The sequence below is a fragment of the Bufo bufo genome, chromosome 8, assembly GCF_905171765.1.
Source record: "Bufo bufo chromosome 8, aBufBuf1.1, whole genome shotgun sequence".
Classification (NCBI taxonomy): domain Eukaryota; kingdom Metazoa; phylum Chordata; class Amphibia; order Anura; family Bufonidae; genus Bufo; species Bufo bufo.
In genome coordinates, this window is record NC_053396.1 from 102,530,165 (window position 1) to 102,551,019 (window position 20,855).

Below are 20,855 nucleotides of genomic sequence, written 5' to 3' on the forward strand. Positions count from 1 at the left end.
GCATTCCTTTCCTTCTGCGCCCTTCCGTGTGCCTGTACAGCGGTTTACGACCACATATGGGGTGTTTCTGTAAACTACAGAATCAGAGCCATAAATATTGAGTTTTGTTTGGCTGTTAACCCTTGCTTTGTAACTGGAAAAAAATTATTAAAATGGAAATCGGCCAAAAAAGTGAAATTTTGAATCTCTATTTTCCATTAATACTTTTGGAACACCTAAGGGTTAACAAAGTTTTTGTAAAAATCAGTTTTGAATACCTTGAGGGGTGTAGTTTCTAGAATGGGGTCATTTTTGGGTGGTTTCTTTTATGTAAGCCTCGCAAAGTGACTTTAGACCTGAACTGTCCTTAAAAAGTGGGTTTTTGAAAGATTTTCTTCTAAACTTCTAAGCGTTGTAACATCCCCAAAAAATAAGATGTCATTCCCAAAATTATCCAAACGTGAAGTAGACATATGGGGAATGTAAAGTAATAACTATTTTTGTAGGTACTACTATGTATTATAGAAGTAGAGAAATTGAAACTTGGAAGTTTGCTAATTTTTCAAAATTTTTGGTAAATTTGGTATTCTTTTATAAATAAAAATGAATTATTTTTTTTACTCCATTTTACCAGTGTCATGAAGTACAATATGTGATGAAAAAACAATCTCAGAATGGCCTGGATAAGTTAAAGTGTTTTAAAGTTATCACCACATAAAGTGACACTGGTCAGATTAGCAAAAAATGGCCTCGTCCTTAAGGTGAAATATGGCTGTGTCCTTAAAGGGTTAAGGAGGCTTTGTAAAATGTAATCCTTATGTATTTAACTTAAAGAGGACCTTTCACTACAATAACAAATGTAAACGAAGCATACAGACATGGAGAGCGGTGCCCAGGGATCTCCCTGCACTTACTATTATCCCTGGGCGCCGCTCCGTTCTCCCGGTATAGGCTCCGGTATCTTCATATTATCCCTGGGCGCCGCTCTCCATGTCTGTATGCTTCATTTAAATTTGTTATTGTAATGAAAGGTCCTCTTTAAAGAGGACCTTTCATGCGATTTTATTAAGGGAGATATATACCTGTACTTGCGGGGTACCCCCGCTGATGCTGCCACCTTGCTTGATTTTTTAAAATATGCCTCTCCGGATTTCTCCCGCTTAGTATGCTAATACTGAGCATCGGAACAGGGAGGAGGAGACGCCAGAGTTTCTCAATGGGCGTCTCTTTCTCTTTTTCTAATAAAATCGCATGAAAGGTCCTCTTTAACCTGTGTCTGTATTGTTTTTGCTTCTAGATGGTGCATCTAGAGCCGGGGCTGCCCTCTTCAATGAATTAAGGAATGCAGTGTTTGGGAAAGTGGCCCAAAACTCCATCAGGAGAATAGCAAAGAACGTCTTCTTACATCTGCACAACCTGGACCTGAGCTTCCACCTGAGCAGACAAACTGGAGCACTGTCTAAAGCCATCGATCGTGGTACAAGAGGCATTAGCTTTGTGCTCAGTGCACTGGTGTTTAATCTGGGACCCACAATGTTTGAAGTGCTCCTTGTTAGCAGCATCTTGGTAAGTGTGGAAAACTAAGAGAGGCTGCTAATATTTTTTTATTTTTCTCAGAAACCTTTGAAATATGTTCTGATAAAATCAGCTAGAATGAGCACTGCAGTGTAATCCTGAGGGCGATGGGAGTGCCACTGAGCAGCTACATGTCATAACATTTGAAGAATACCCCTTTAACAACCAGCAATATACACAAATCATGTCTGTTACAACCACCATGAGTTATCAAACCTCTTATTTCTCATAAACAGTAATATAATCTGATACTGCGGAGATCTCCTGTCAGTCCATTTCTGATCAGCCAAATGGATACATCTATTCTACAAAGGGCATCCTGTTTGAATTAAAGACACGTTTTAATCCTTTCATCATTTTATGTGTGGCATAGTTTACATTTGTATAAAATAAAAATAAAAAACATTATTCTTAACGAAAACCAAGTTTGTATTTAACTATGACTGTAAAGGAATGGAAGGAGTTTGGAGCTCTATATCAAATCAACAAAACTTTTGACCTACTGTAAAGCAAAATGTTTTTATGAAGTTTTCCTACTCTTAAAAATTATAGATACATTCTTTAAAGGGGTTATCCAGGAGTAAGGGTACTTTCACACTAGAGTTAAAGTTTTCTGGTATTGAGTTCCGTCATAGGGGCTCAATACCGGAAAAAAACGCATCAGTTTTGTCCTACTGCATTCTGAATGGAAAGCAATCCATTCAGTATGCATCAGGATGTCCTTCGTCCCGTCCCTTTTTACGGTATTTGGCCAAAGAAAATACCGCAGCATGCAGCAGTATTTTCTCCTGCCAAAATTCCAGAACACTTGCCGGATTTAATTTCCATTGAAATGTATTAATGCCAGTACCAAGTGTTCGGGAAATTGCCGCATTTCTGGATCCGGTTTTCCGGTCTGCGCATGCTTAGACTTTTAAAAGTGTGAAAAAAATAAATACCTGATCCTTTTTTCCGGATGACACCGGAAAGACGGATCCGGTATTTCACTGCATTTGTCAGACGGATCCGGAAACAAATGATATCCGATTGCATACGGATTTCCGCTAACGCTAGTGTGAAAGTACCCTAAGACAGACCTCCCAGAATGCCTGACCCGCAGTGTAGATCATACTTACCCCCGCTGCTGGGTTCAGTGTCTGACACTCCCAGGCCAGCTCTTCCTCTCTCTGACATCAACATCTGTCGATAGGGGGACATGTGACTACCGTAGCGATGACCTGTTCCTCTTGCATCATGTGACTAGTTGTGTATGAGAATGTTCTGTACACTGAACATGTGGATATTTCCCCCTTCCTCTCTCCTTACCGTACAGGACCTCACATGCATCTTATTTCCACTGCTCTCTGGCTTTCCCCATCCCTCGCTGCCTCTAGAGGAATTGTGTTTCTCATGCTGGGCAGCAGAATCTGCAGTAAGCAACAGAATAGTAGAACCATGTCAAGTAGCAGAGCTCTTTTGTGTGTAAAGACAGGGAGTAATTACAGCTCTAAATTGCAACTTAAACTGGTTGTGTAAGAACGGGAGTGGTTTGGTAAATCCCCATCATTCTGCCGGACCTGCAAAGGGAAGGTGACTTACCTGATTCCGGGTGCTGCGAGCTCCCTGCTCCTTCTCATCCAGGCCTGTGATACTCCACTGGGCTCCATCGATGTCAACATCCAGTTTGACATCGCCGCAACCAGCGATGTCATCCATTTTTTTGCTGTCAGGATAAGTGGTCCAAGGTATAATCAGGTTGAGGCATCTATCTCTCTGCTGACAATGAGTTATAAGATGTACAAAATTGAAATTACTTGTCTTCTCACATAATTGTGATGCCAGATTAAACCTATTTACGTGTTTAGATCACATCATTATTTTTTTTATTTATTTTTTTCAGTATTACAAATGTGGAGCTAATTTTGCACTTGTAACATTGGGAACCCTTGGAGGCTACGCAGCGTTCACCATTGGAATCACACAGTGGAGGTAATAACGAAGGACACTACAGTCTCACCACTTACATTGACTGCTGAGCCTTTACGTCCTTGGGAAGTGAAACATTACAGAACTGACAAAAGAATAGTTTATACATTGAGTAACATGCCATAACCTATTGAACCCTGTTTGATGTTGTCCTATGAAGCTGGAAAAAAACAGCTATATACTGCAGTAATGAGTCCTGCTATATGTAGCTTCACTGCTGTTGGACAGTGTCTTGGAAGTGTGTTATGCATTCCTGATTATAGACTCTGCAGGGGCACAGCCTGCCGGATCCGTAACTACAGTGTACATCCATGAGCTGCCCCAAGTCCGCCGGCCCCATTCACTATAATGGGGAGCAGCGTAGATGTGGCCACAGCACGGCAAATATGCCGAGAGGCAGCCGGACAAATACCGCTGCGAGTAACGCCAGTGTTAAAGTAGCCTTACATACAGAACTGCAGTGGTGTGCCGTTATTGCTTGTGTCTATAATATTTGCTAATGAGCATGCTACCTGAAATGTTAATATAAATTCTGTGTATGTATGTGTTTGGCTAATACATGAAATGTATGCTTCGTTCTTTTAAACGGAAGCTTGTCTTGCAGAAATCTAACCCCCCATGCAGCTTTGTTGACTTAAAAGGATATGGGTCTCAGATTGTGGTGTGCCAAAAATAAAACATGCTTTTATTCAACAAAAGTTCTAAAATAAAAAAAAGGATATACATTTGGTGTCAGTAGACTTATACCAAATAATAATATAAAGTTAAAAGGATTGCCCAAAATAATTTAAATCTCAAACAAGCCCTGTAATAGCCTCAAATAGAAAATCATGTCATAGTGATCCCTTTCCTAGTAATGCTTCCTGCAATGCTGCTCCAGTCCTCCTGCTGCTGGTTTACAAACTGCCCATATACTGGCTCGTCCTGTCTGCTAATAAGGTATGGACGGGGGTTGTCACCATATCAGAATTTGGACTTCAATAACGATATCAAGTGCATTATCACAATAATCTATACCAAAACTATACCATCCCTGTGGCCTTCCCAGGCTCTCACCCCCGCAGCCTTCTCAGCTCCCGCACTTTCCCCGACACCATGGTCGCAGACGTACGGCCATGACACACACATCACAGTGAAGATCCATGACACACACAGCACAGTGAAGATCCACGACTCATACACATTATAGTGAAGATCCACAACTCATACACATTATAGTCGAGATCTATGGCACACATAAACATTGTAGTGAAGATCCATGACACACACATTATAGTGAGGATCCATGACATACACCCGTTATAGTCGAGTAATCATTATAATATGGCGCACACATTATATTCAATATCCATGGTGCTCGCACACACACAGTGAAGATCCATGACACGCACACACATTATAGTGCAGATCTATGGCACACACACATTATAGTGCAGATCTATGGCACACACACATTATAGTGCAGATCTATGGCACACACACATTATAGTGCAGATCTATGGCACACACACATTATAGTGCAGATCTATGGCACACACACATTATAGTGCAGATCTATGGCACACACACATTATAGTGCAGATCTATGGCACACACACATTATAGTGCAGATCTATGGCACACACACATTATAGTGCAGATCTATGGCACACACACATTATAGTGAAGATCCATAACACACACACATTATAGTGAAGATCTATGGCACACACATAGCAGAGCTCACAGATCTTTTCTGCATAAGTGTAGCATTGCTGCCAAATAAATATATATAATGGAGTGGACAGCTGAGCACAGATACCGTATATCATCAATAGTTTTTTGTTTTTTTCCTGGTTAGTTTTTTTTAAAGTTTAGAAGGATAACATGATTTTCTTACTTCTGGCGGCACTTTTTGGTGAATACTAAATCAATATTACGTTGTTGTGCCTTCTATTCCATTCTGATTACATATTAATATGGCGGTCCTGTATTTTACGTTTTACTTCTTTTAGGACCAAGTTTAGGATAGAAATGAACAAAGCAGATAATGATGCCGGGAATGCTGCAATAGACTCATTACTTAATTACGAAACTGTAAAGGTAAGATATTGTCAGTTACAGCTTTGCTACAAGACGATGATGGCACCGGACAATTAGCGTCTTACCAGTTCAGTTGATGCCATTCCGTTTGCTCTTTTGACCCTCACCATGTATAGAAGTACGTGTTACCTCTATACATTGCATTTATCACATCAGTAACTAGTGGGTGAAATTGTGGTAGTTTCCCAATGTGTTGATTAGAGTGCCAGCAATTGTCTTACCTTTATTCCCTATCTGTGTCCCCATCTTTGCAGGGATATTTAGTTGTTCTTTCATGGGGTAGTTGACACCATTGTGTCCTAATGAAACTGGAGCCTGTCCTGTTGCCACATGCTTTTTAGTGATAATACCTACAACCGGCTTGGCTTATAGATGTACAGCAGCATTGTTCATCTCTTCCTTGGTAAAGATTTATCCAAAATTGATCAAGGACTTTAAGAGGGTTGTCTGGTGGAGGAATGGTCTTTAGAAAGGGCTCAAAGTGCTTCATGGATGGCTATTTCCGTTCCGACATTTACTGGGTCCCCGACGGTCTCTCCTTCCGGTTCCCAACATACAGGAAATACGTAGAGATGCCCTGCACAGCCAGTCACTGGCAGAGGTGGATCACCACTGAGGCCAATCACTGACGGAGGAGGCATTTGCTGTTTGTCGAGACGGGACCAGGAAGTAGACACCAGCCGGGACTGGGAATTGGGAAGGTTAAGTTTCCCTTTTTTTATCGCACTTTGAGCCCTTTCTAAAGAATTTCATAAAGGATTGTTAGTTGTCACTTTTCTTTTTTGTACTAGTATTGCTTGTTGGTCATCAATTCCATCTTAACAGCGATAAACAGCGAATTATTATGGACAAGTGAAATATGAGTCTTGATGGGTGTAGGTAACAATAGCCTGAAGCTAAGATATTTCATAAGAAGACATCTGCTGTGATTTATTGAAAAAGAAAAAAACATCATAAAGTATATTAGGCTTTATAAAAAAAAAATAAACTGTTTTATCTTTTTTTTTTTTTTTGTGTGATGGTTTTAAGTCTTGTCTATTTGCTGACTGTGTCCTCAGGAAGTGGCACTTATCCGTCCCATTCTCTGACCTGATCTTTTTAGCAGTTAGATGGCACCATACATGGGGCAGCACTGGTACCAACCCAGTACGTGTGAACAGTGCAGATAAAAGGCACAGAGCATATTAATCCATACTCGCCCATAGCAAGTGACTGGTGCTCTAGCTTCTGTAATACCCTAAATAACCCAGTTCTTTTTCTTTTTGCTCTTACCTACAGTATTTTAACAATGAGAAATATGAAGCTGAACGGTACGATGGATTTTTAAAGACGTATGAGAATGCCTCTCTAAAAACTACCTCAACACTAGCATTGCTCAACTTCGGACAGAGTGTGATATTTAGTGTGGGCCTGACTGCTATCATGGTGCTTGCAAGCAAAGGGATACTAGCAGGTTAGACAATGCGTTATTATAATGGCGGTCCTGGAACAGGTGTCATGAATAAACATTGAAATGGGTCTCCATGCATGGCTGTGCACCATAATATATGCTACAGATTTCAAGCCATTATTTCAGGGTACTCTAGATATTAGAAACATGTCACTGTCACTACAACAAAGGGGTCCTGGTACTTTTCCAAGCAGCCTGTTACATCTGGGATTAGTTTAGAACTGAGTTTGAATGGCTTTCCATAGACAGCAGTTGGACTGTAATGTGTATGCCATTATGGTTCCATTCAATTAAAATGTATTCAGTACTGGCTCAGAAATCAAGAGATCTCTAACCAAGAACTCAAAGGGGCATGTGTCCAGACGAGGCCCCTTTATTCTAGTTTTAGATAGTGGTCCCATCACCATTTTCCATTTTTATAAAGTTTTGTCTTCTTATTAACAGAGGCTACTGGTCTTAAAAGGGTTGTCTCACTTCCGCAAGTGGCATTTGTCATGTAGGGAAAGTTAGTACAAGGCACTTACTAATGTATTGTGATTGTCCATATTGCTTTCTTTGCTGGCTTGATTCATTTTACCATCACATTATACACTGCTCGTTTCCATGGTTACGTCATACTCTAGCGATTATGCCATCAATGTCTGAGTTGGACATAACCTTTTAAATCTAATTTAGCGGATCCTGTTAAAAAAAAAAAAAAAAAAAGTTTCCCATTTAGATCCCAGCCGTATTGTGCCGTTCTGGTTTTGTCAAATGACTATTATTCACTTTCTCATTCCAGGAACTCTAACTATGGGAGACTTGGTCATGGTAAATGGGCTTCTCTTTCAGCTCTCCCTGCCGCTAAACTTCCTGGGAACAGTATACAGAGAAACCAGACAAGCCCTCATTGATATGAACACCCTCTTCACTCTTCTAAGTGTTGACACAAAGATTAAGGTGTGGATATTACCATGCGCTAGTTACTGTACATGAATGACATCCAGACATACCCTCGCTGTACAATGATATCACAAACCTTTTGCATAAAATGGTGTCGCGTCTATTACTTGAAGCTTTTACAATAATACGGAATCCCTGTGTAAAACGCTGACTTAGTCTAATGCAGCCGATTAAATTGGCAATCACTGACAGTGTATGAAATGATTCCGTCTATTCATGCCATATATTGGGAGTTGAGCCCAGATTTACATTTTGGCTCAAGCTTATCTATAAAGGAGGCAAGCTGATTAACTCAACCCTCCTTTTCATCCAGTCATGGGTGCAAATCCCTTTTTGATTTGTTGGCAGTCAAGTAGATGACCTTTATTCCAGTTCTCCTCCACAGTGTGCCCTCAATTTGCCAGCAACTTGCCGTCTTTTAATTAAGTGTCTTTAGTTAACCATCCTAAATGCTGTAACTTGCTGGATCATGCTTTGACCTTAATCGTACTGCAGCCCAGGAACTAAACTTCACAAGTTGGTGGTGCTTTCTCTCGGAAGAAGCTATGTATAGAATAAGAGCAGAGACAGAAAGGCTATCTGACTAGTGTCCCCCCTTCAGGATCATCTTTGTTGTATCCTTAAAATAATATGCACTCCTCAACATTGAAATTCTAACACCAAGAAGTAAAGAAAAGAAAGGAACGAAGAATTATGGAAATTACAGGATCAATAGACATGTTAATTATATGCAAATGATTTTAAAAAAATGCAAACAAAAATATTCAAAACCTCTCCATGTCTTCAGTATCCAGCATGAGCGCCGCGCACAGAAACCACAGCTCCCTTTCCAATTGCCGACCAATGATGTCCCAAATAAGCTTGATGGGCGTCAAGTCCGGAGACACTGCAGGCCATGTTGGCACGTTTAGGCCACGCAGGCTACTCACAGTAGCACAAGCAGCATGCAGCCTGGAGTTGTCCTGTTGAAAAAAAAACGTCTTCTGGGACACTTTGAAGAAATGGTCATACCGCTGGTTCCACAACCAAATCGGTGTAACGCTGAGCTGTTGGTGTACCTGAAATTAAGACTAGAGGAGTCCAGCTACTGTATGTTATGCCACCCCACACCATAATCATGGGAGTAGGACCGGTGTGGCATTCCCTTGTGAAGGCCTTTTCTTGGAATTACTCACGTGGTCTCTAGAGCAGTCTCCAGCTATCATTGCATCCGAGACAAAAGCAGGACTCCTTACTGAAGAGGATAGACCTCCAGTCCAACCTCCATTGCCATTTTGCTGTGCATTATGACAACCTCTAAAGAGGCTCTGTCACCAGGATCAACCCTATTAAACTAGGCATATAGCCTGGTAGGGTTGATCCAACTGAGTAAAACGATAGCTGTATTTTTTTGTGGAGGCGCCGGCGTTGTGGAGAAATTTACACTTTTATTTTTATGCAAATGAGCAATTGGAACACCAGGGCTCAATTCAGACGACTCCATTGCTTCAAACACGCCCCCCTCCCCTTAAATTGACAGCACTAGACTTGACGTCTACCGCTGACTTCTCGTGCCTGTTCACTCATTTGCTGACATGGCACATGTGCACAGTCTTCTGCTGCTTGCCAAGAAATGAAGACGATTAGTGTGCTTGCGCCGTTGACATTATTCCACCTGGCAGCTGCCTCCACTTCCGGGTGGAATGACGTCAACGTCGCATGTGCACTGAACATCTTTGCTGCTCTGCACACAGCAGAAGACGTGGTGCGCATGTGCCATGTTAGCAAACGAGTGAGCAGGCACGAGAACTCAGCGCTAGACGTGAAGTCTAGCAATGTCAATCTCAGGGGAGGGGTGCTTGTTTGAAGCAATTGAGGCGTCTGTATTGAGCCACCAGTACATTTCTCTACAATGCTGGCACCTACGAAAAAAAATACAGGTATCGTTTTACTCAGCTACATCAACACTACCAGGCTATATCCTGGTTTAATAGGGTTGATCCTGGTGACAGAGTCTCTTTAAGAGCAGTGGTGTGAGGTCAATGGAACACCTGTAGTTGGACGTCTGTCTCAAAGCCCTGTGTCATGCAAACGCGTTGTAATGGTTTGTGTAGATACTGATTGCCGCTGTAGACTTTGGATGTGACGTCCAATTTCTCTTGCAGTAGAGAATTACTCACCATTCTTCTAATCCGACGATCAATCCATGCAGAGTTTTGCCTCTGTGCACCTCTTGCTGCTATTCCGGTTTGTCCTCATTCTCCCAACCACCAGGACATGCAACTTCGGACAGTGCCAACATCTCGGCCTAGATGCAAAGCCGTCTGTTGGAATGATGAACCAAGATCTCTCTGTGCCAGGATTCAGTCCCTCTCAGTTTGTAACAGGTGGCGATAACTGGCACATTGGTGAACCAGAGGCATTGCACAGTCATCTTACATGACCTGATCCGATTCTTAAGGTTTCATGTGGCTTAAAAACTTTGCTTTCAATCTGGCTTTTTTGCTCCTCCCACATGCCAAAGATTGGAGCTAGGTGCTTGAAAATTTGCTCATCTTCAGATCTTGGCAACACCTGCTACTTCCTTGATTTGCAAAACCTTATGGCTTCTCCTTCTTGGTGTTGCAATTTCAGTGTTGAGGACTGGATGTTGTTTTCCTTTTATTTCTGCCATGTGTGATTTATTTATGAGAATGCAAGAAAACATTAGGCTTCCAGGAATTTACATTGGTGCCCTGTCCTTGGGATATGTGAACAATGTATATTCGGTGCTGGTCTGACCCCCGGGACTCCCACAGTACAGAATCACTGTGCCAGGTGATCCAGCCAGATTCATTGACCCTTCATTCTGCTCACTGAGAGACACCAACTAGTCTATCTAAAGCAGGGATGCACAACCTGCGGTCCTTTATACCATTCTGTGTGGCCTCCACCCATGTGGTAACAGACATGTCTGTCTGTGTCTAGTGGCTGCTCACATGTATTTTTCATGTACTCTTCCATTAGATGTGCCCAGACATTTATAGTATACATGTTCGATATACCATAAATATTTCATTTGGTAACAACCATTTAAGTTTTATTTTTGGGCTTGGGATTTGTTCAGTCTGACAAAGTGGCCTCCAACCAGAAAAAGTACAGGTTATCAATATAAAATCCCAGAAAGCCCCTTTATCGTTTATAAATTAGAAAAGGGATTAAAATTAGTGCTATATCTGGGGTCTCCAGCAATTAAAGGGAACCGGTCATCAACTTTATGCTGAGTATAAAGTACTGACAGAAATGCTGATCTCAGCGGTGTGTCACACATCAGCTAAAAGTAAGTGGTTGCCGAGAACCAGCATCATAATCATTGCAGCCCAGGCCTGGAAAAGAGTCAAATCTACCTGAGAAGAGTCCTGGTTATTAATGAATTCCTGCTCTCCTGCCCACCTGCTGATGACTGACAGGCTTCTACCTAGTTTTCTCCCTTTCTCTCTAGGAGAGAACTGCCAATCATCAGCAGATGGGCGGGAGAGTGCGGGAGATTATGAATAACTATGACTCTTCTAAGGTAGATGTGACTCTTTTCAAGGCCTGGGCTGCAATGATTGATGCTGGTTTTTGGCAACCACTTACTTGGTTACTTACTTAGCTGATGTGTGATACACCACTAAAATCAGCATTGCTGTCACTACTTTATACTGCCCTCAGTAAGGTAGGCACAAAGTTGATGACAGGTTTCCTTTAAGTTGACCTTACACATCTTATAATTGTTTCCGGATTTCACCATTGATGGCTCTGACAACCAGTTGTGTATCTGAACAGATTAAAGTCCCTGCAGATCTCCAGTCTGGGGAAACCAGTACTGGACGTGTTGGATTTTACCTTTGTGTTGCATAGTTTTACAGTGACAACGACTAAAACTAACTAGCTGTCCAGCCTAAGAAAAATACACTCTGGTTCGCCAACAGAATGATAAATGTATGATTGAACAGATCAGTGGTGACGCCTGATTTCCAACAGTCCCATGCACAATGAATGGAGCAGTAGTGCTCAGGTGCAACCACTGCCATGTTCAAACAGGAGAGTTGGGAACCCTGTTGTGATTGGTGGGGGAATCCAGCAGTCAGATTTTCCAGTGATCATACATTTATCACCTATCCTTTAGATAAATGATAAAAGTTTTTTCTTCATCAATAGCAGTGACCTATAGAACCTCTGACACGTTTATACCCCAGCTTATAACTTTTTCATTACTTTAAGAACAAAGAGCTTGCCTCTCCACTGCTGATCACTCCGCAGTCAGCCACCATTACTTTTGAAGATGTATATTTTGAATATATGGAGGGACAGAAGGTCTTGAACGGTATATCATTTGAAGTACCCGCAGGAAAGAAGGTAGCCATTGTTGGCGGTAGTGGTTCAGGGTAAGTAGATGTTGGTATCTATATTTGGTCAGTTGTTTATTTATTTTTTTCATGTCTTTCTTTATTCAACCGAGGTTACTATAGTAAATAGCTTTAACCTTCTAGTTGCATCTATATAACATGTTTTTTATTTAGGTGTGTATGTTTGAGTCCCAGAGGATTATTTTTTTTTTTTCCCCTGCTTTTCTGGAGCCATAACTTTTTGATTTTTCCAAGGAGTCTACTAACTTTTTACACGTGATCTTCACAGTCTACTGGCTATAAAACTTCATCACAACTTTGCACAGTAAAATAAAAATACAGCCACAAAATGGGATATCTTTAAAAGCATCCTGAAATCTCATTGTGAGAGGTACATGCCATATGGGAATAAAAGGTTAAGGAACAAAAAAAAACAATGTGGATAAATAGAACTGTAAAGAAAGCAATAAATGACAAAAAGAAAGCATATAAATCACTAAAACAGGAGGGTAGCACGGACGCACTGAAAAACTATAAGGAAAAAAATAGAACATGTAAAAAACTAATAAAAGCGGCCAAACTAGAGACCGAGAGATTAATTGCCAAAGAGAGTAAAACTAACCCTAAAATGTTCTTCAATTATATAAATGTTAAAAAGTATAAATCTGAAGGTGTCGGCCCTTTAAAGAGTAATGAGGGGGGAGTCGCAGAGAGCGACGAGGAGAAAGCAAAGCTGTTAAATATTTTTTTCTCCAATGTGTTCACTGAGGAAAATAAACTGTCAGATGAAATGCTGAATGTAAAAATAAATTCCCCATTAAAAGTGTCTTGTCTGACCCAGGAAGAAGTACAACAGTCACTTAAAAAGATTAAAATGTTCCACAGGATTGGCGCATAGCAAATGTGGTGCCAATATTCAAAAAGGGTCCAAAAACAGAGCCTGGAAACTATAGGCCGGTAAGTTTAACATCTGTTGTGGGTAAACTGTTTGAAGGTTTTCTGAGAGATGCTATGTTAGAGCATCTCAACGGAAATAAGCAAATAACGCCATATCAGCATGGCTTCATGAGGGATCGGTCATGCCAAACTAATTTAATCAGTTTCTATGAGGAGGTAAGTTCTAGACTTGACAGCGGCGAATCAATGGATGTCGTGTATCTGGACTTCTCCAAAACATTTGACACTGTACCACATAAAAGGTTAGTATATAAAATGAGAATGTTCGGACTGGGAGATAAACGTCTGTATGTGGGTAAGTAACTGGCTCAATGATAGAAAACAGAGGGTGGTTATTAGTGGTACACACTGAGATTGGGTCACTGTCACTAGTGGAGTACTTTAGGGGTCAGTATTAGGTCCTATTCTCTGCAATCTATTTATTAATGATCTTGTAGAAGGCTTGCATACACTAAACTGTGTAAAGTAATTAACACTGAAGAGGACAGTATACTACTACAGAGGGATCTGGATAGATTGGAGGCTTGGGCAGATAAGTGGCAGATGAGGTTTAACACTGACAAATGTAAAGTTATGCACATGGGAAGGAATAATAGTACATACTAAATGGTAAAACAGCAAGTATGGGGGGGGGGGCACACTCAAAAGGGAACCGCAAAGCGGTAACAGTGATAATACACTTTATTATATTAAAATATTAAGAACATACCCCTAAAATATCTATATAAAATACATATACCACATGTATAACATGTACAAATAAGCGTATGACCAACACTCAGTCTCTGCGACAAAACGTCAAATAATCGCAATGGAACCGCGTGCGGCAAAAATCCCACTCAGGGAAATGTTGTTATAATAGGATTCTATCACCAGTCCTGTAATACACGGTCAGTAGACAGATAAGCCAGCAATGATGTGATGCTTAAATGTGATAATCCAATATCCCACTTCACTGTCCAGTGCACTGATATAGTATAGTAAAGCAAGGGCCCAGTTCTCTGTCCGACACACTTGTGGTGTAACGCCCACAATGGTGGGCGTTACACCACAAAATAGTTATGGGTCAGTATATATCTCACTCCGTCCAATATAAACTCCAACTGTTCCATGGAGAGACCGGCATCTCCCGACAGTTGCTCTTGCAATGACTGTATACCCTGGGTATGATCAATGACTGTATACAGGGATCCAACATCCAGCGTCCCCAAGATCCATCCGTCTGTCCATTTGATTGTTTCAAGAGTTTTAATAATGTCAGTGGTGTCGCGTATATATGACGGCACCTTTTTCACATAGGGTTGAAGCCATTGGTTGATATATTTCGACAAATTACATGATAAATCCACTCCATATAATACAAATGTACAAGGAACATGGAGAAATGTGGGCGGAGGTATCCCATTTATAAGGAGTGAGGATCCGCTCACTCAGTTGGCCACTGAGGAAGGGGCGCAGGACCCCGAAACGCGTCTGGCGGTTCAGAGTGAGCGTGGATTCATCTAAAGAAAGAAAAAGAAAGCCGGCAACATAAAAAGTGAAGCGAATAAAGCAGCTCATACGGATTTGAAAGCAGTCGCTCAATATCTATGTCATACGAGCGCATATCCGGTCCCCTAGGCAACCAGGTCACGTGGGACGCCACGTACAGGCCGAGCACACCACGTGAGACGCTGTTTGGTGTGCGGCCGCCTGGATCTACGCTGCGGATGAGGCAGTGAAGACGGGTAAGACCGGGCTCAATTTTGAGCACTGCTAATTTTGTGGAGGCAAGTGAGAGTTAACCCACCATTGTGGGCGTTACACCACAAGTGTTCCGGACAGAGAACTGGGCCCTTGCTTTACTATACTATATCAGTGCACTGGACAGTGAAGTGGGATATTTGATTATCACATTTAACCACCTCAGCCCCCAGTGCTTAAACACCCTGAAAGACCAGGCCACTTTTTACACTTCTGACCTACACTACTTTCACCGTTTATTGCTCGGTCATGCAACTTACCACCCAAATGAATTTTACCTCCTTTTCTTCTCACTAATAGAGCTTTCATTTGGTGGTATTTCATTGCTGCTGACATTTTTACTTTTTTTGTTATTAATCGAAATTTAACGATTTTTTTGCAAAAAAATGTCATTTTTCACTTTCAGTTGTAAAATTTTGCAAAAAAAACGACATCCATATATAAATTTTGCTCTAAATTTATTGTTCTACATGTCTTTGATTAAAAAAAAATGTTTGGGTAAAAAAAAAAATGGTTTGGGTAAAAGTTATAGCGTTTACAAACTATGGTACAAAAATGTGAATTTCCGCTTTTTGAAGCAGCTCTGACTTTCTGAGCACCTGTCATGTTTCCTGAGGTTCTACAATGGCCAGACAGTACAAACACCCCACAAATGACCCCATTTCGGAAAGTACACACCCTAAGGTATTCGCTGATGGGCATAGTGAGTTCATAGAACTTTTTATTTTTTGTCACAAGTTAGCGGAAAATGATGATTTTTTTTTTTTTCTTACAAAGTCTCATATTCCACTAACTTGTGACAAAAAATAAAAACTTCTATGAACTCACTATGCCCATCACGAAATACCTTGGGGTCTCTTCTTTCCAAAATGGGGTCACTTGTGGGGTAGTTATACTGCCCTGGCATTCTAGGGGCCCAAATGTGTGGTAAGGAGTTTGAAATCAAATTCTGTAAAAAATGACCTGTGAAATCCGAAAGGTGCTCTTTGGAATATGGGCCCCTTTGCCCACCTAGGCTGCAAAAAAGTGTCACACATCTGGTATCTCTGTATTCAGGAGAAGTTGAGGAATGTGTTTTGGGGTGTCATTTTACATATACCCATGCTGGGTGAGATAAATATCTTGGTCAAATGCCAACTTTGTATAAAAAAATGGGAAAAGTTGTCTTTTGCCAAGATATTTCTCTCACCCAGCATGGGTATATGTAAAATGACACCCCAAAACACATTCCCCAACTTCTCCTGAGTACGGCGATACCAGATGTGTGACACTTTTTTGCAGCCTAGATGCGCAAAGGTGCCCAAATTCCTTTTAGGAGGGCATTTTTAGACATTTGGATACCAGACTTCTTCTCACGCTTTGGGGCCCCTAGAATGCCAGGGCAGTATAAATACCCCACATGTGACCCCATTTTGGAAAGAAGACACCCCAAGGTATTCAATGAGGGGCATGGCGAGTTCATAGAAATTTTTTTTTTTGATATTTTTAATTTTTTTTCTCACAAAGTCTCCCGTTCCGCTAACTTGGGACAAAAATTTCAATCTTTCATGGACTCAATATGCCCCTCACGGAATACCTGGGGGTGTCTTCTTTGCGAAATGGGGTCACATGTGGGGTATTTATACTGCCCTGGCATTCTAGGGGCCCTAAAGCGTGAGAAGAAGTCTGGAATATAAATGTCTAAAAATTTTTACGCATTTGGATTCCGTGAGAGGTATGGTGAGTTCATGTGAGATTTTATTTTTTGACACAAGTTAGTGGAATATGAGACTTTGTAAGAAAAAAAAATAATAATTCCGCTAACTTGGGCCAAAAAAATGTCTGAATGGAGCCTTACAGAGGGGTGATCAATGACAGGGGGGTTATCAATGACAGGGGTGGTGATCAATGACAGGGGGGTGATCAGAGAGTCTATATGGGGTGATAACCACAGTCATTGATCACGCCCCTGTAAGGCTTCATTCAGACGTCCGTATGCGTTTTGCGGATCCGATCCATCTATCAGTGGATCCGTAAAAATCATGCAAACATCTGAATGGAGCTTTACAGGGGGTTGATCAATGACAGGGGTGTAATCAATGACAGGGGGGTGATCAGGGAGTCTATATGGGGTGATAACCACAGTCATTGATCACGCTCCTGTAAGGCTTCATTCAGACGTCCGTATGCGTTTTGCGGATCCGATCCATCTATCAGTGCATCCGTAAAAATCATGCGGACATCTGAATGGAGCTTTACAGGGGGGTAATCAATGACAGGGGGGTGATCAGGGAGTCTATATGGGGTGATAACCACAGTCATTGATCACGCCCCTGTAAGGCTTCATTCAGACGTCCGGATGCGTTTTGCGGATCCGATCCATCTATCAGTGGATCCGTAAAAATCATGCGGACGTCTGAATGGAGCTTTACAGGGGGTTGATCAATGACAGGGGGGTAATCAATGACAGTGGGGTGATCAGGGAGTCTATATGGGGTGATCAGGGGTGATCAGGGGCTAATAAGGGGTTAATAAGTGACGGGGGGGGGGTGTAGTGTAGTGTAGTGGTGCTTGGTGCTACTTTACTGAGCTACCTGTGTCCTCTGGTGGTCGATCCAAACAAAGGGGACCACCAGAGGACCAGGTAGCAGGTATATTAGACGCTGTTATCAAAACAGCGTCTAATATACCTGTTAGGGGTTAAAAAAAAACACATCTCCAGCCTGCCAGCGAACGATCGCCGCTGGCAGGCTGGAGATCAACTCTCTTACCTTCCGTTCCTGTGAGCGCGCGCACCTGTGTGCGCGCGTTCACAGGAAGTCTCGCGTCTCGCGAGATGACGCATATATGCGTGACTGTGCGCAGCGCTGCCACCTCCGGAACGCGATCCTGCGTTAGGCGGTCCGGAGGTGGTTAAGCAACACATCATTGCTGGCTTATCTGTCTACTGACAGTCTATTACAGGACTGGTGATAGAATCCTATTATAACAACATTTCCCTGAGTGGGATTTTTGACGCACGCGGTTCCATTGCGATTATTTGACGTTTTGTCGCAGAGACTGAGTGTTGGTCATACGCTTATTTGTACATGTGGTATATGTATTTTATATAGATATTTTAGGGATATGTTCTTAATATTTTAATATAATAAAGTGTATTATCACTGTTGCCGCTTTGTGGTTCTCTTTTGAGTGTGCCCCCCCCCCCATACTTGCTATTTTACATTTTCCTACCGGTCCTGAGGGTGGGACCTGGGGGTGAGCACCTTTCCCATATAGAGAGAGGGTGAGCCGCTGTAATTCTTTTCTACTAAATGGTAAAACACTCGGTAACACTGACATGGAAAAGGATCTAGGAATTTTAATAAACAGCAAACTAAGCTGTAAAAAACAGTGTCAGGCAGCTGCTGCCAAGGTCAATAAGATAATGGGTTGAATCAAAAGGGGCATAGATGCCCGTGATAGGAACATACTCCTACCAGTTTACAAATCGCTAGTCAGACCACACATGGAGTACTGTGACAGTTCTGGGCTCCTGTAAAATAGGCAGACATAGCAGAGCTGGAGAGGGTCCAGAGGAGGGCAACTAAAGTAATAACTGGAATGGGGCAACAACAGTACCCTGAAAGATTATCAAAATTAGGGTTATTCACTTTATAAAAAAGACGACTGAGGGGAGATCTAATTAATATGTATAAATATATCAGGGGTCAGTACAGAGATCTATCCCATCATCTATTTATCCCCAGGACTGTGACTGTGACGAGGGGACATCCTCTGCGTCTGGAGGAAAGAAGGTTTGTACACAAACATAGAAAAGGATTCTTTACGGTAAGAGCAGTGAGGCTATGGAATTCTCTGCCTGAGGAGGTGGTGATGGTGAGTACAATAAAGGAATTCAAGAGGGGCCTGGATGTATTTCTGGAGTGTAATAATATTACAGGCTATAGCTACTAGAGAGGGGTCGTTGATCCAGGGAGTTATTCTGATTGCCAGATTGGAGTCGGGGGGGAAAAAGTGGGGAAAATTGGCTTCTACCTCAGTTTTTTTTTTTTTGCCTTCCTCTGGATCAACTTGCAGGATGACAGGCCGAACTGGATGGACCAATGTCTTTTCTCGCCCATTTTCCTTGGGGGACACAGGAGACCTTGGGTATAGCTCAGCTCTTTAGGAGGCGTGACATTAAGTGAAAACTGTTAAGCCCCTCCTCCACAGCTATACCCTCCGCCTGGAGAGAGAAACAGCAGGGCTGTTTTCTCCTTGTTTTTATTTTTTTTATTTTTACTTTTTATTTTTCTTCCAGACCACCAGGGACAACAGAGACGCAAAGACCTCTCTGTTTCTCCCGGGGTCGAGCTGCGCCTTTGCCGGTCACCCGCACTGCTGCCTCCCCCACAGAAGGCAAGGTGGACCAGGGCAGCCCAGCTCCCCTGCATCCCGCCAGCGCAAGGGTCGCCCGCACGCCAAGTCCCTCTTCCAGCGTCCTGCCACTATGGTGCCAGTAGCTGAAGGGGCGACCCCTGCTGGAGCGGACCGAGGGTGAAGACGGCTGATGGTGAGAGATTGGCTGCAGTGTTTGACAGGTACATTTCCCCCCTTTCTGGGCGGACTGCTTGCGTTCCATCGCATGCTGTACTAGTCTTGTGCATAACTCCCTTTCAGGTTGCATTTTGCACTTCCGTAGATACTGTGAGACTCTGTGGCTGGCCCTCTTCGCTGAGTGACTATTTTGCAGTGAGTGGGCGTTCTTGTACGCTCTGTGCGATGTTTGGGCCGTGTATGCCTTCTCCTCCCGTAGGTGGGTTGGCCTTCTCACTGCTTACGGGGCTGCTCGTACGTATGCCTCCCTTCCTCCTGCGACATACTTTTTTTTTTTTTTTTCACTTGGGATACGATGCTTGCCGCAAGCCTTGCACTCTTCTCTGAAGAGATCATTCTGTCCACCTGACCCGGACGGGCTCTACTTGCTCTCTACTGCACCGAGCTGGGTGGTACACATTCTCTGGTTGCGATTGTGGATTGCGGTCCCGTTGTGACGGTATCCACCATGTTCGTTGGCCCTTCCACCTGGGGAGTGTTCGTGGTTCCTAGATGCGTACCCGTTCGTCCTCCCGCTGCTTTGCTTCCCTGCGCAAGCGGTCACATGGTCGAGAGTGCTGTCTGCAGCACCCCTCGAATTCTACGATGGCTCTGGCGGGACTACTGTTCCCTCGCCTACCACCATTTCCTCCTCTTCGGATGCACTGTGGTATGAGTCCTTCCTATTGGCGCCCTCTGCGCTTCAGTCTGATCTGCTACTAGGTTCGGACCGCTCTTCTCGGGAAGGTCACCCAATTTCTTTCGGGTGCTCGATTATCTAGGTCTGGGGGATCTCCGCTTTGGGTTCTTCGGGGCATTCGCCTGCTGCGAGGCGGTGAGCCAGGCATCTCTCAGAGTAGCGGGGGTTCTGCCTTTGAGCTGTCCTATGGCTTCCCTGTTGACTACTCCTCCTTTCGTTTGGAGGGTGTTTTGCCGGCCTCTGTCTCGACTGCTTTTTCTCGCCGGCTTTGGTTTGGCTCCCGCTCGGGGCATATCACTCTGATGTGGCTTCTGCCCCGGCCAGGCTTCAAGGGCTGTTCCTTCACTGCCCTTCCCTCTAGGGTGAACATGGTTGTTCACTTGGATGGTTCCGGTGTTCCTTGTGGCCTCGTACTCTCTCACTCGTTCACACTGGGTGTACTAGCTGTGTGCCTATTTACCCAGTCTACCACGTTCTGTCTCCCGCTGGGTGCGGATTGCATTTTCCATTCTAGGCAATGGTCCTGCTGTGGACTTACCTTCTCGGTAACTTGGAA

The 20,855-nt window shown here is 42.9% G+C and overlaps 1 protein-coding gene across 2 annotated transcripts in view; it reads left to right on the forward strand.

Moving 5' to 3' along the window:
- ABCB7 (ATP binding cassette subfamily B member 7) overlaps window positions 1-20,855 on the forward strand; it is a 173,412-nt gene that overhangs the window by 134,102 nt on the left and 18,455 nt on the right. For both annotated transcript variants that reach the window (XM_040406048.1, XM_040406049.1), the window contains exons 6-11: window positions 1,277-1,545; window positions 3,434-3,522; window positions 5,514-5,601; window positions 6,880-7,054; window positions 7,833-7,990; window positions 12,218-12,381. In XM_040406048.1, coding sequence (XP_040261982.1) covers window positions 1,277-1,545; window positions 3,434-3,522; window positions 5,514-5,601; window positions 6,880-7,054; window positions 7,833-7,990; window positions 12,218-12,381 — 943 coding nt within the window. The remainder of the gene's footprint in view (window positions 1-1,276; window positions 1,546-3,433; window positions 3,523-5,513; window positions 5,602-6,879; window positions 7,055-7,832; window positions 7,991-12,217; window positions 12,382-20,855) is intronic.